This window comes from Penicillium longicatenatum (genome assembly GCF_028827895.1).
Source record: "Penicillium longicatenatum strain IBT 33135 chromosome Unknown contig_7_segment0_segment0, whole genome shotgun sequence".
Classification (NCBI taxonomy): domain Eukaryota; kingdom Fungi; phylum Ascomycota; class Eurotiomycetes; order Eurotiales; family Aspergillaceae; genus Penicillium; species Penicillium longicatenatum.
The window spans coordinates 4,716,477-4,730,800 of record NW_026643124.1 but is presented as its reverse complement, the minus strand read 5'-3'; the positions used below and the strand labels follow the sequence as shown (position 1 = coordinate 4,730,800).

Sequence of the window (14,324 nt, the reverse complement as noted above, 5' to 3'; positions counted from 1 at the left end):
AGCAGTTCTACTCTTCTACCCCACCACCACCAGCGTCTCATTCTTTAATAAGCGCACCACGACGTTCTCCGCGCAAGAGAACAAACGTTATATACAAGGACCATCAATCGTCCTTAGACTCCGACGAGTCCGGGTTATAGAAGTTCAACCCGGACCTAGCCTGGGTTGGGTTTTGGGTCGAGACTTTAGACCTAACTTGGGTTTTGCGGAAGTCTAGATATTGCCGTAGTCTAGGTACGGGACTAGAATTTAGTAGCTCCCGCGGGTTTTATCTAGGTCTATATATTACTATGGGTTAGAAGCAAGGAAAAGAGCACTTTAGACCATATACGTCAGGTTAAGAGCTTAATCAGCGAGTTTAGCAGGATTTAGGTCGAGGAGAAGCGTCAGGTGACCTTAGAGGATATGGGATAGAAGCTTAAATAGGTAGTAGGGCTTAGGGCTAGCTAATATATTGATCATGTCATCCGCTCACTTCAGAACACGCCCACTTATAGTACACAATTTTCCTTGGATGGTAGGGTGTACTATAAGCGGGCGTTGACTGTATAATATATCACGGGTGGGCGGGGTTGCTACCCCATCAAAAAACTGGTTAACTTTGAACCCCTGAAAACACCTTTTCTGGTGGTCGGAATGCTTTAAAATTCGGTTTGCGCATAAAAAGGAGGGTGTTATAAATCATATAAAAATCTGGGCTTCCCCCGAGTCCGGAATATAACGGTATTGGTATCTTATTAACGTAATGGTATTAGTATATGGCCTGCTTTCTGCCTATACTTAAGGAACGCACCCTAACGGTATGGGTGTCTGATAGAGTTACCCCTATGGTCAGGGCCCTATTTGCCGAAGCCTAGTCTTCTCCTGGGATTTATAACTAATAATTTAGCGATTTGAATGACACTTCGTTACCTCCCTCTTTAGCTTATCTAACTAATGAATTCTGCCTCTGTTTCGCACGTCAAAAACAGATACATGCATCAGCTAAACTGTACAAACAAGGTCACCATAGTCGTATATATCATGCAGGCAATCCCCATGATAAATATGAAGACATCAACTCCTTTTGCCCACCGTGTACTCGCAATACCTTTCCAATGTAGATACGCCGGATAAACAAAGATCAACGGAACACATAAGATGGACCCAACCAAAGCGACGAACTGATCCAAGTTCCGGGCGCCCAGTGCGGCAATTAAACCACAGAGAATAACAATACCTGTTCTGAAAATATTCTTCTTCCACTTCGTAAGGTGGCCTCGCCGGCCAGAGGCGCGGTCAAATAACCTTTCCTCCATGATCCGCAAAGCAGGAAAAAGCTGAACCGGGGTGCCCACAAGCACGGCTAGCGAGAAGGATAACCGAACAAAGTTGACTAATTTATCCGACTGCGGGAAGTTATTCATGATATTGATCATTGTCTGACTGCCAAATGCCCCATATGATAATATCCCCACGGAAGCAAAGAGAAAGGTTATAAGGGCCATGACACTGTAGAGGATGCGATCGAAATGATGTGGTTGTGACATCGAAGATTGTATGGGAAGGATCAGGCCTATACCCTCAAACATGAATATGCACGAACCGATCGTCAGCGTATATGTGGTGTTAAAAAGAGTGACCGAGGGCTCGAAACCACTGCGGGAAATCGTCGAAATATCATAGTAATAAATGTATGCAATGGCGACAAAGATGAAGACATCCGCAAGTAATGCCAATAGCCCGAGTCGGGAGATTTTGCGAATTAACGCAAGGGGCACAAGAATCACTAACTGCAAGGCGATGATTGCGGAAATTGACGGTGTACTTGTATGATAGGCCACCACGCCCTCAACAAATGAGCGCACGTTCTCCGCAGTAAAAGCAATAGCAGCGCACACGAATCCAAGCTGCGTAGTTACGACCGAAACGCGAATAAGTGTGCGAAGATGCCACCCACCAATAGATTCTCCAATATCGCCGTACCCACCGCCAAAGCGTCGCCGGCATTCGAGCAGCAAATGGAAAGAAAAGGACGTCATTATTGAAACCGTGAGGAGGGCGATGGGTGAAAAGAGTAAGCCACCGTTGCGGAACGCCTTCGGGAGGAAAACGATGCCTGTTCCTATGAAGGCTTTGAGGAGTGTGAAGAAAGTTTTTAAGTCTGAGGCATCCCCTAAAGAGCTTTTACCGCCCGCAAGTAATGGTCTTCTTTCCGGGTCTGCTCCACGTCCCGGCGTTCTACCACTTCCAGCATCTGTCTCCTCTTCCGACTCGTTTAGGTCCTCACCAGCGAATTTGCCGTACAATTCTAAGTACTTCACGAAGCTACTCGGCGCAAATCCGCTGATGAAGGCACGCTTGTTTCGCCATATGAACTGCCGGCGGAACGCTCCCGGACCATTGCGGATAGGAATATCGACATCGATGTCATTGTCTGTTTCCAGCCTTGAGGGATGCGAAAATGTTGCTGCGCGCTGATCCAATCCGGCCCGCTTCGAGCGAGCTTCAATGCGATAGAGGTCACGATGTATCTCGCCTCCTAGCAATTTAAGAGACGACTGTTGGTTGTCATTGTGATCTGCAGTTGACCCAGCTTGCACATCAACGATGCCTTCAGAAGCCCCGGTAAATCGAGGGTCCAGATGTCTGGAAATGACTTCTGTTTCCTCATCACGAGGGTTTTCTAGGCATAGAACGTCGGTCATTGCGCGCTGAGAATTTTTCACTATCAACGTTTCTTTTCAGATCGTGACTTGACGTCGCTAACCGGCGTTCCTTTTGAAGTGGCGGTGGGAGAACCAGCCACCACAACCGGAATTTCAGGCATGACGTCATACCCACATCGCTAGAGCCAGAAATAGCATATAAGCTCTTGCTAAATCTTTCGTTTCAACTAACGTAACCGGTAAGCGAGCTGCGCATGTAAGCCAGCTGCGCAGCTGGAACACCATAGTAAATGCGATATATTACAACTTCATATCTCATCACCCACGAGCCTTTTTTATTTAATTATGTATAGGCTGTCTTCAATAAGACTACTCGACATAATGTATTGATTTCAAGGAAAATCAAAAGCTCCATTATCCTGATTTCAAAAATTACGTTAATTACAATCCTCAATCTATACATCTTGGTATTTACGACCTAGATAAGGTATGATAATTCTTAAATACCCTTAATTAGCTTAACATGGCATGAAAATCATTGTATCTCAAGGAAAAGTTATTTCATATATTCGTTGTCGAGATACTGAGTTGTAATTTTTCGCATTTACTATGGTGTTCCAGCTGCGCAGCTGGCTTACATGCGCAGCTCGCTTACCGGTTACGTTAATTTTGTGGCTTATTAAGCTCCGATACATCAAGCTTGGAGATACGTGGAATGTCTATAGGAAAGGACGCAGCCTTGATTTTCTTAACATGTAGTCTATACCATATAGTATAGGGTGGATAAGAGCTAATAAAGGCAGCCCTTATAAGGTGAAGGGCGGGAGATACGAGCCTTAAAAAGTTTTCATGACGTCTACTTCATTAATCAAACCATGTAAAACCAACTATTCGGCAACTCACTTTCAGCATGACTTCCTATTTATTACTATATTTATTCCAAGAAAGCCTTTCGTCAATAATCGACCCGTAAATTACGAACCAATGCAGCCAAAGCCTAGCCATAGAGTATAAGAACTTTACATATCTAGTGGGTCCTATGCTAGCAGCTGGCTTGAACATGTTCCTCGTTCTCGTGTAAGGGTGGTCTTACTTTAGCCCAAATTTCGACCTTGGTGAGTTTTGCGTCAAACTATCTGGAGGTCCCCATCATGGTAGTCATGTTTCTGTGCTGGAAACTCGGGAAAGGAACGAAGATCGTCTCTCTTGATGATATGGATTTAGTCACCGATCGTTACGCTCTTGAAACCCAAATTTCAGGAGTCAGCTCTAATGACTTTACCGACAGTACCAAGATTTACCGGTACATCCTCTCATGCATGGGAAAACTGAAGAGAGTTTTCAATTATAATTTCTGATTTTAAAGTGGCGGCTGGCTCGTCTTCCATTTCCAAGCGTTGAGCGATTGTTATGTTGACGATATCATGTAAGTAATCATCGAAATTGCCCCACGTGTGTCAGAAAGTGGAACTATTGGCGCGCATGCGAAAATTGAGTCTTGATATCACTCAGCTTTACGTGAATTGCTAGCGGTCGCTCTGCGTACCTCTCCTCTCGCACTGACGCAGTGGTTACGTTTCTATTCAAAGATGTCGCTCATAATATGCATAAATAATTGTTGCAAAGATATTTCCCAGCAATCATGCACATGAAAGGAGGGTGGAATTCATTTGAAGCCAGCGAAATGTGAAGATATACTATATCCTTCTACTGATACAAGATACTGCCCGGGCGATAAAGGTTTTTCAAGAGAGTAGAAATAGTGACCCTTATTGAGCGTTAGGGGAGCCTCCTAACTGTTCGCGCGAACTAATATAACTACCCTCTTCTCTCATATACGTAAGACTCTAAGGTAGATTCTAGTCCAGCAGAATATGCCTGGTCTTATGGTCTCATACCAGTCTTTCATGCGGGTGTAACTGTTTCGGCTTCAATGCATGTCAGAGGTTCGACGATTCTACTGCAGAAGCAGACACAACATGGCATACTACTTAGAATCCATCAACCAGGAAACATCTTTTTGAGACAAGCTCGTTTCGCCAATCAACGAATAATTCAACTGAATTTCTAACAAACTGAGTTTCTAAATTAATAAGTAGCCTACACTTAGACTTCAAACCGAAAATTAAACAGTCATAACGATCTAGCCTTCATCATAGAAGAAGCATATTAAACGAAACACAGGAGAAGAAAGATACTCAAACCTATGTCATCAACGAATTCCACGTATCAGCAGCCTCCTGTCCAGTCATACCGGCAGTCGCTTCTTCAGCTGCATAGCACTGGTCTATAGTGGCCTGCGGGGCATTGCAGGGGCTCTTGAGACGGTTACAAATGAGATCTTCTGGAGTAAAAATGTCTGGCGAGGAGCCAAATGGAAAATCAACCTGGTTCCGGGTGGTATAAGAGTAGTCCGTGCGTCCATCAAGGCCGTATTCCCATAGGATGGTTGGGTCCGAGCAGGTTCCGTAATCCAAGCCGCCACCGCCAGTACCGGTGTCTGAGCAGTCATCAGCGGTCACCGTAGTGGTTACCTCTAGAGTCTCAGTTTGAGTGGCAGTAGTCGTTTCGGTAATTATTTGGTTATTGGTTATTGTGTCGGTCACATGCTCAGTCACCGTATTGGTCTTGGTCTCTGTCTCGGTAATTGTGGAGCCTGGATCAGTGACGGTCGATGCTGCAGTGGTCACAGTTGAAGTGACGGTTGGTCCTGCAGTCGTGGCAGTGGTTGTCTCAGTGACTGTCGGGCCATCTTCGGTAACGGTGGTGATATCTGTTTTTGTCGTCTCACAGTCATTGATAGTCTCCGTGAGGGTGTCAGTGACGGTCTTCGTGGGACGTGTATTGGCGGTGGTAACAGTGACAGTATCGATAGTGGTAAATGTTGTAGTAGTGAAGGCAGTGTCAGTAGTGGTGACAGTGAATGTAGCAGTGCCAGAGCCATTGCCATCAGTAGTTATGGTGATAGTGGCTGTAGGAGTCACGGTGCTAGAGGTCGAAATGAGATATAAGCATTCTGGATTTATCAAGGCAGACAAATATCAACTCACCAGTCAGTGATAGTCATCGTCGTGACAGTACCACTCCACGTGCCTCCGCCGCCACCTTTACCACCACTACCGCCACATGAGTGATCTGGGTCACCACCACTAGCGTTCTCAAGACCATTCTGAGAGCCAACTTCTCCAGATTTATATTGTTCCCAAGGCGCAGTAAAGTCGGTCTCTTTTAGGTTTGTGTAGCCACTTGGATTTTCTGATACTCCTTTCAATGGCAATATTCCACCTAAAGCAGGATGGGCAACAACGATGGGTATCGTCCGCAGGAGCAGGGCAGAGAGAGTTATCGTAGTAAGTGAGAAAGGCATGAATGCGATCGGGGTCAATAGTGATTGATTGACATATATGGAGAAAGAATGAAGCGGTGAGCTTGAAGCTCTACAAAAGACTTCAGAAGCGAAGAGTTTGGACTTTGAATTGAAAATGAAATTCAAAGGATGCACGCCGGCAGAAGGCTTCGGGCATTAGAAGCTACATATACTGCTGAGGAAATAAATGCTATAGATGTTAGTATACTGCTAAAGATTGCATGACTCGGCCGTCTACGTCTATAGGTCCCTAATTTGGGGAATCAGACAACAATTTGCTTGGGAGGAATGCTTAGGATGCGACCTTATGAAGGGCTCCCGGAGAGAATGCGGCTAGTTCCAGCAGAAGCCCTGGTTAAGGAAAACTGAAATTCCGACCACATCGGTCACGGAAGTATTCTCCAATACCAGCCACCACATTAAAGCATGGAGTAAAGATTACCCTCGGAAAATAGCAAAAATGTGCATCATTGTTTTTTTCGAAGCTGGATCAGATTTTTGGGGATCTTATGCCATTTTGGGAGCCCCCTGGCTTGCGTCTTTGGTAAATTCGGTATTACCAAAAAGGACATCCGTGAAATATGGTGTGGAAAGACTTGTCCTTGCTTGTTTTCGTATCTGTATAGCTTTAGAAGTCACTCTGCTTATCGGTGGCTGGCTACCGGGTAAGGGTAGAGCAATGCGAGATTAAAACATGATTGTATCTCAGATTCGCGATAATATGCCACACTGCACTGGTGGCATTAAACAATGGAACACAAATGACACAAAAGATTAGACACCCACTGCCTCAGCCGAATCACCTTGTACAGTGCACATGCATTACTGATATATTCTGTGCTCTAAAGCATATTTACGGACCGAAGGAGTGCCGGCTCAACAGACGTCTATCCACCAGTATGCTGGATATATTTGAATCCCTAAATTATGATTAACACATTTAATTTAAACCACACGCTGAGAATCGGATTTTATGGAAAAACTTTGTTTTAAAAAATGCACCTGATGCCCATAAGTCTATTCTTCCAAGGTTCATCACGTAGTCAATCCGAAAATCAATGATTTCTACAATTATTCCTTTTCCGAATAAATTACCACTCTAGACTTCTATTTCATCGAACATATATTTGATTCTCTGTTGAAAAGCTTTCTCACGTAATTCCACACCAGCAAGCGAGCAACCCTCCTGGCCGGGCCACCCCCCATAACACATGTTAAAGACGATTTGATATCTCAGCACCAACGCGTTTTAGCCATTTCGAATTATCCATGATGCTATTTAAACACAATTGTGTATGATTATGGGCTTCGGCGTAATTCAATGCCAGCGTTCATAATAACACCAAGAAAATTCAATGATTCAACAATCCAAGTCCCAAATACTTATCTTTGACTAAACCTTCTGTGGAATTTGACTTGACACTAGACCTGGACAAAACCCGCGGGAGGTCCTAAATTCTTGTCCCGTGCCCGCGGGTCCTTAGTCATACGGGCCGGGATAATATGGTTTTGACCACCACGCCCCACTCCCATGGGATTTTTTTTTTACCTATTTCCCGTCCTGGGTATACCCACGGGCTTCCCATGGGAGTCGCAAAATTACCCATATCTACATAAAGTCCCTATATAATCTGCTGACTAAGAATGCTGAAAGATTGGTAATTTAAGCTGTTTTGGTATGTAATATAGAGCTAGAATCGAACTTGGAACCTTAGAAAAAGGGTGGTTCTAGTGGAATTTAGTGGTTCTAATAGAATTCTAGTCATGGATATATAGTCACGTGCGTATATAGATTACTACCAAAAATACAGTAGAAATTGGATAATTAATGCATGTCTAAAAAGGGTAAGTTTGCACTGTTTACAATACCCGTGGGAATACCCATGTCCCATCGCGGGCGGGACATACCCCCATGGGACGGGACTAAGTGCTTTTGACCACCACGCCCCACTCCCATGGGACTGGTTTTCATGAAAATACCCGTGCCACGGTCAGTCCCATGGTGAGAATCCCGCGGGTTTTGTCCAGGTCTACTTGACACCGGATATATACTATGAATAATACCTTTATAGAAAGGGAATATAAGAGAAGTCCCGGTTGTTGAACTTTAAGTTGTGATTTATCGCATATATATACTAGAACCGTAGCTAGCCATGGTATACTTGGAAGTAATAAGCTTCAAGAATCCAATTCACTTCTTACTTCCCATAGTCCTTTGTGGTGCTCGTTCAGGATTAGAGTACGCCCTGTCGGCGCTTTCACACACTTAATTAGAGCTAAGTGAGTATATGAATTTGGTAATTATATTAGTAGGTCAATAGATCACTGAGCCTTCCTGATATAAGTCAATATGTCATCTTTATGCTCACACTCTAAAAGCATTCCAAAACTCTAAGGTGGGACCAGGCATATTTTTACGTTCAGCTAGACCTACTATGAGGCCATTTAGTGTCAGAAAATGGAGTCCTTATGTGTTCTTTGAAGTTCGCACTTTATCCTTCATTTTTACTAGAATTCTCCGCTACGTATCTTTGCTCATGTAATGTCACGTGACGTTTTCTTTGTGTCTGTATACTTAATCAGGCGGTGGAACAGCGACCAATGGGTATCCCCTCGAGTATATGTGTCTGTCTGTCCATTCTGCTATCTACGGGCACGCACCTTATGTGTGTGCTTACTAATATCATGTGATCTAGCTAGCTTACATCATCTAATATATGCCGACACTTTGTTTTGTTTTTTTCTGTTTGGATGTATCTCTAAATCTCATGTATTTAGTTCACGTATTTCGGCAGAATAGTTCTAATCTCATGCCTCTTTCTTCTCCATTTTCTATGTCAAAGAATTCCCTGAGAAGACCCTGAATAAGGTCAGCTTGACCACCCTGCCTTGATCATCTGATCTAATTCCCTAATAATGGTAATCAATCGCCCTGCCAACCTTAGACATGCCTTCTGTGTTGGGAAATGGAATTTTAAAGGGATTTCAGGGTCTGGTAGACCGACCGCCCATAATTAAGATTACTATGCATTCTTCACCTAAAGATCTTTCTACGTCCAACAGGGATTTAGATTAGAGAAATCTTAGCTCACTAAAAGATTCTGGAATTCAATTTCACATAAGACAAACGAAATACAGTTTCTCCACGACAGTGATTCCTACATATCAATAGTAGAATTATCGTTCTGCATAAGACAATTACCCTCTCCCCTTTGTTCCAATATGATCACTCTAACCACTCAGGTTGGTTTGGAGCAAAGACTTGGTACCTAAAAGTCCAAAATTTCAGGACTCTTAAAGTCCTTCAGAGGTGGCTATTAAATAGCCTTAGTTCTCCTTGTCTAGATTTCCTCATGGTTTTCTAAGGGAGGAGTTTGTGTCAGCATATAGATAGTGTTAAAATCGGAGGCTAAAGGTCTTACTTGAAACCTCCAAATGTTCCAAATCAAAATATATGGAGTCAGAAGTAACCTCAGTTAGCTCCAGGTACAGGTCGGATGTCCGAGACACGTAGAGCGAAGACAAAATATCTTGAAACGTAAAGGTTTTCCCTTCAACTCTAGTGACCCGATATGCTTGTTTCGATTCTTCAAGATCCAGCCTGCATCTGCTGCCTGGCTGGCATAAGAGTGTCTTGGAGGAGTTTAAAGGCGTGATGACAGCTTCATCGTCGCTAAAGCCCTCGGTGTTAAAAGTCCAGGCCTGCGTGTCGAAATCGGGCGGGGTGCCAAATCTCACGGAAGTTGAGTTTTCAACATCATGGAGTAATGGAAGCGAGCTTTCACCGACAACTTGCTTGATTTTATCATGGAAAACTAGGCCGTACGCCGGATGACAGATAGCAGCAAGTAATCCGACCAAAAAATACGGTCGCATCATGATGTATGTTCTATATCAATGATAGAAGAATGCCGATACGGAGGGCTTTATAATAAGCGATGTGTGAGATGAAAAAAAAACTGACGATACAGGCAGTTGGTGTCCAGTAAGCCACCCTTTTAAAGGTCTTGGATGTCAATAAATATGTAGATCAAATGTGGGAGAATGTCGTGAAACATCGGGATAGATGAGGATCGGCGCTGGAAGTCTTTTAAGTGGAAATGCAAGGGATAGCATAGTTGTCATTGGTATGTGACATTTGTTTATTGGATAAGTGCATGAGCTACACGCATAAGAATGTGCTGCTGCGAAACATGAATGATAAGTCACACTAGCTATGTATGCTTTTTTGAAACCGAGACGCAAGTAACTTAGACCGAGTGCTCAAGGATCTTTTGGCGTCAGACTACTATTGTCCATCTACTCGATAGACAGAGAAAGCAAAAATAAATGTGGAGAACAGAAACTCCATCCCTCACTGCTATTTTCGTCTGTGTAACGTGAAAATGTAGGACCAGATGCAGGATGTCACTTTTATTGAAATTGCTTTGTCAGCTCTCATCTGGGACGTACTGATCTGATTATTGAGTCTAATTCGACAATGGTCAAGGCATTGGTTCAGCACTTTCATAGAGCTGGTGTAGCTGGAGCGCAAAGAGTAACGTAAAAAAGAGGGATGATTCTAAGGGCGACGTGCCTCGGTGGTTTCAGCCAGCAGCACCGAGTATATGGTCGGGAGTCCCATGCTGAGTAGCGGTGTGATATGCGTATGACGAGGTGGCTGAACTAGCATCTGTTTATTGTCTAGCGTAGAGTCTCGGAAGTTTTTATTGGCTTACCCCTATTTCGGAATTTGTCGATCCCAGGGGGCTTTGAAAAAATTTCAAAGATGTTAAGGCCAACGATACGGAGATGGCCGAGCACTGATCCTCAAATACGACTTGGCAAGCTGTCGAAGCGCCATCAGTAGGACACTTCCGGTGACCTCTATCTTTTAGAGATTTGCAATAATATACTAATCACAAGCTGAGCAGTTGTCAGTCATCAACCACATTGTTCGGGACTGAGGCAAGGGGTGGGTGAGTGTCATCGCGGTGGCGTATTGATCGCAGTTCACAAGCAATTTCGAAATCAACACTTTTACTCTTTTTCTGAACTAGTCCAACCTAAGTGAAGGAGCCGTGGAAACATCAACCGGGTAAAAAAACGTGAGGCTGAGCTACCACAAAGTGCGCACTGGCTGCAGGCCAAGACATGTATAGATATGAGTCTACTCCCCTGGACCTGCTCGTCTGTGCAAGTGCAAAGGTTCCTGAGGCTACTTAGACGAGTGACGTACAGTAGCTTCCTGCATAGGAGACGTGATGACATCGTGCGCCATGTCACATATGTACAAGCACTGGACGAATATTCGATAGATATTAGAATTTGCTGCATGACAAGATTCGGGTCGCGCGGCTGACGAAAGGTGATGCGGATCATAACACTGACCGAAAACCTACTAGAATGACTTCACATGTGTCCACCATTTTACGTGACCTAGGTCAAAACTGTCTGACTTCGAATATATTTCGCAAAAGCATACTGCCCATTATAGGCAAAAAGGTCACAATGAGTTTTCGCATCGCTTAGTCCATCGTATAAGCAAGGAGCAGCTTTTTTTCTTCTCTTTTTGTTATACATTCAATGCTATTGGTGATTTAGATTGATAATGGGAACGAGTAAAGGAATTCGGCATGATGATGTTGACGATGATGTGATGACGATGATATGATGATGATGAATTCTATACCCTATTGCTACCTGTGCTTGAATCGCGGTTGATAATGTAGGTCGGGCCCCAGTGGCACCAGAGAATTCCCTAACGCCTAGACAAAATCAGACCCAGAAAGGAATGGTATATGTAGCACTTAAAAGCGACCAACACCGGGGTGTAAGCCTGGCACTTGAAAGCGACCAGGGCCCACTATCTGTTCTATGATATACTTGTTGACTTTCGGGGGATCTCCGGCCGTCGCTTTTCTTCCCCCCTTGTCTCATTCGTATAAACAAACACGGTACCTTAACCACTTCCGCATTCGCAGTGTGAGGTGCTCCATTGCAGGCATACCTGTCTAGGAGTGGAGTACGCCCATGAGCCCATCCAACCTTTTATCCTCCACGGTAGACTGAGCCCTACCTTAGGGGCCACCTCCAGATCCCAGACCTATCAACTAGACCTGTCGTTTTCTTCGGTGGGTATCTCAGAGGTAGAATTTGTGCCGGTAAAAGTATTCGAACCCATCGTCCATAGATATTCAAGAATAGGCCCCGGACTATTTTCGTCCTTCTACGGACCTGCCTAGGTGATGCTCTACCGTTACGCCACCTTGTCGGCAGGATATTCGGGTTATGATGGCCCTGGTGAATTATATCCACCCCGTCAGTGTTACAAGGCCATTTTCAATCTCTAGTATAACTTCATGGCGAATGGAAATCCTGTACACACACGAAAATTATTCGTTTGCTTATGATTGTGGTTCAATTTTCTCCTTCCCTGCTCACGAAAGACGTCCAAGCTATGAAATAGCATCTACGATTGGGATATAAGTTGCTAGAATATTAGGGCAAAGTCGACTACATTGATAGTTCTATTAGAACGGAAAGGAGTGCATGGAATTATATCAAATATCGCTATGAAGAGAGGGTATAGAAGAAGGAAGAATATTTCCTGACAGGTACGTGCTGAAACATCCCTAAGGGACGTCATGCGACAGACAAGTTCTCCTGGGCCTGTCATTGTCTAAGCCTGTGCGTTAATCTACTAGAAGGGCTTGGCTGGTTAGCGAACCCAAATTTTCTATTCATTGTGATAGTGCATTTCTTCTTCGACTCGCCGCAATACTCATCCAATACGTGAGCCCGTTGATAAGGTAGAGAAAGCGACTAAGTTTTGCTCGAAAATAGAGTGTTTGAGAGTATCAGAATGTCATGTGCTGGTTGAAGCGGTGGAGTGAGAGCCGCTGGTCTATCTAACAGAGGGATCACATGATCTCGCAAAAAAGCTTTACAAATATATACCATGCTTTTTTAATCTATGAGCGAATCATTGACTATAAGAGGCCAGTAGAGTGGCACTCCCGAGTAAGCCTCAATGATGCAGGGAGGTAGGAATGATTCTTTCATCTAAATTAAAACGCTATCTCACAAAGTAATCATCATCCACTCGTTCTGCTCGAACTTTGGCCTTCGACCGTCTGTATTATAGTAACGCATGAAATGATGAAAGAATATACGGCAATTAACATAGCTCGACATCCTGCTTGGAAACACGGGCCCTTGCCTATAGCCGAGTGCATTGATTGGACATTACAAGAAGTTCCTTGTGGATAATGCAAGATCTGAGTTTTGTGATCATCTATTTGAAAAAGAAAAAAAAAAAAAAAAAAAAAAAAAAAAAACAGGATTGATTGTTTCTGATTCAGTAAAGTGAATTCTGGGGTACCTAGATGACTGGCATGGTCTGCTATGCAGAAAAGGGAAAGAGTAGCATCGCGAACAATGATCATTTTCTCACATTGAAGGATATATTCTCTCCCAAAAGGATCAAAGATAATTGTACCGTACTTATTGCTGATCCAGTATTATGCAAAGACACTGGCATTGGTTTTTAAGCCACCCTTGCTCATCAATATTCATCGAAAGTCTCCAATGATTCGCGAATTTTGGGGACGGTAGACAAACTTTGGCCATTTGGCGAACCATAACCAACCTTGAAGTGAAAGCTTTAGAGGATATATTGGTCTTTGATAAGAGACAGCAATCGCCATTTATCCACTTGACCAGCGCTGGTGCTGAGGTAAGCTCGCGCTCGGTAAAGGACTCGACGCCTCATTGAAGGCGACAGCAATATTTCCTGCCCTTCCAGTCATCAGAAGTCGCTGAAGTAATTTCTGGGATATTTGAATTGATATTGTAGCCTAGAGGTAGCGGCCGCCCACTCTTCTTCGTCTGCCTGATCAAATAATGCGCGAAAGCCGCCGAAGATACGCCCACAGTGGTTTGGGGCTTCTTGACCCGGATAATATCTCTGCGCACTCTTGGGTGCCCATTAGTGAAGAAAGCACAAAGGGATAAGGGGGCGTTTTATCTGCAATTCCAGCTGCGATGAGACTGCCGCCGCGGTTCAGCGTGGGCGAACATCTATTTCCATCAAGGATGACTTTCCCTTTCTCTTGCCCCAGTGGTTGAAGTGGTTGGATGCCCAGGTTGCCGGGACACCAGTTCCAGAAGTGAAACCGGAGACGATGGAACATCTGCCATTTTGAATGTAATCATCTTGGTCCACTGAAACATCACTGCCTCTGGACATGAATCGATCAAATTGAAGGGCAGTGTGGAGGTAGTAGTAAACCGAGCCGTTCAACGTCTCGAAATAGATTGTCCAATGA

The 14,324-nt window shown here is 44.1% G+C and overlaps 2 protein-coding genes across 2 annotated transcripts; both read right to left on the bottom strand.

The window, feature by feature from the left end:
- Positions 1-980: 980 nt before the first annotated feature.
- N7484_012035 (putative amino acid transporter) lies at positions 981-2,687 on the bottom strand (the record flags this gene model as incomplete). Its single annotated transcript, XM_057122422.1, has 1 exon — positions 981-2,687. One exon carries the CDS (start codon positions 2,685-2,687, stop codon positions 981-983), a length of 1,707 nt encoding a protein of 568 aa, XP_056968176.1.
- Positions 2,688-4,852: 2,165 nt separating this feature from the next.
- On the bottom strand, positions 4,853-6,015 carry N7484_012034 (uncharacterized protein; the record flags this gene model as incomplete). Its single annotated transcript, XM_057122421.1, has 2 exons — positions 4,853-5,636; positions 5,699-6,015. The coding sequence occupies 2 exons, from the start codon at positions 6,013-6,015 to the stop codon at positions 4,853-4,855; spliced, it is 1,101 nt and encodes a 366-aa protein (XP_056968175.1).
- Positions 6,016-14,324: the final 8,309 nt, after the last annotated feature.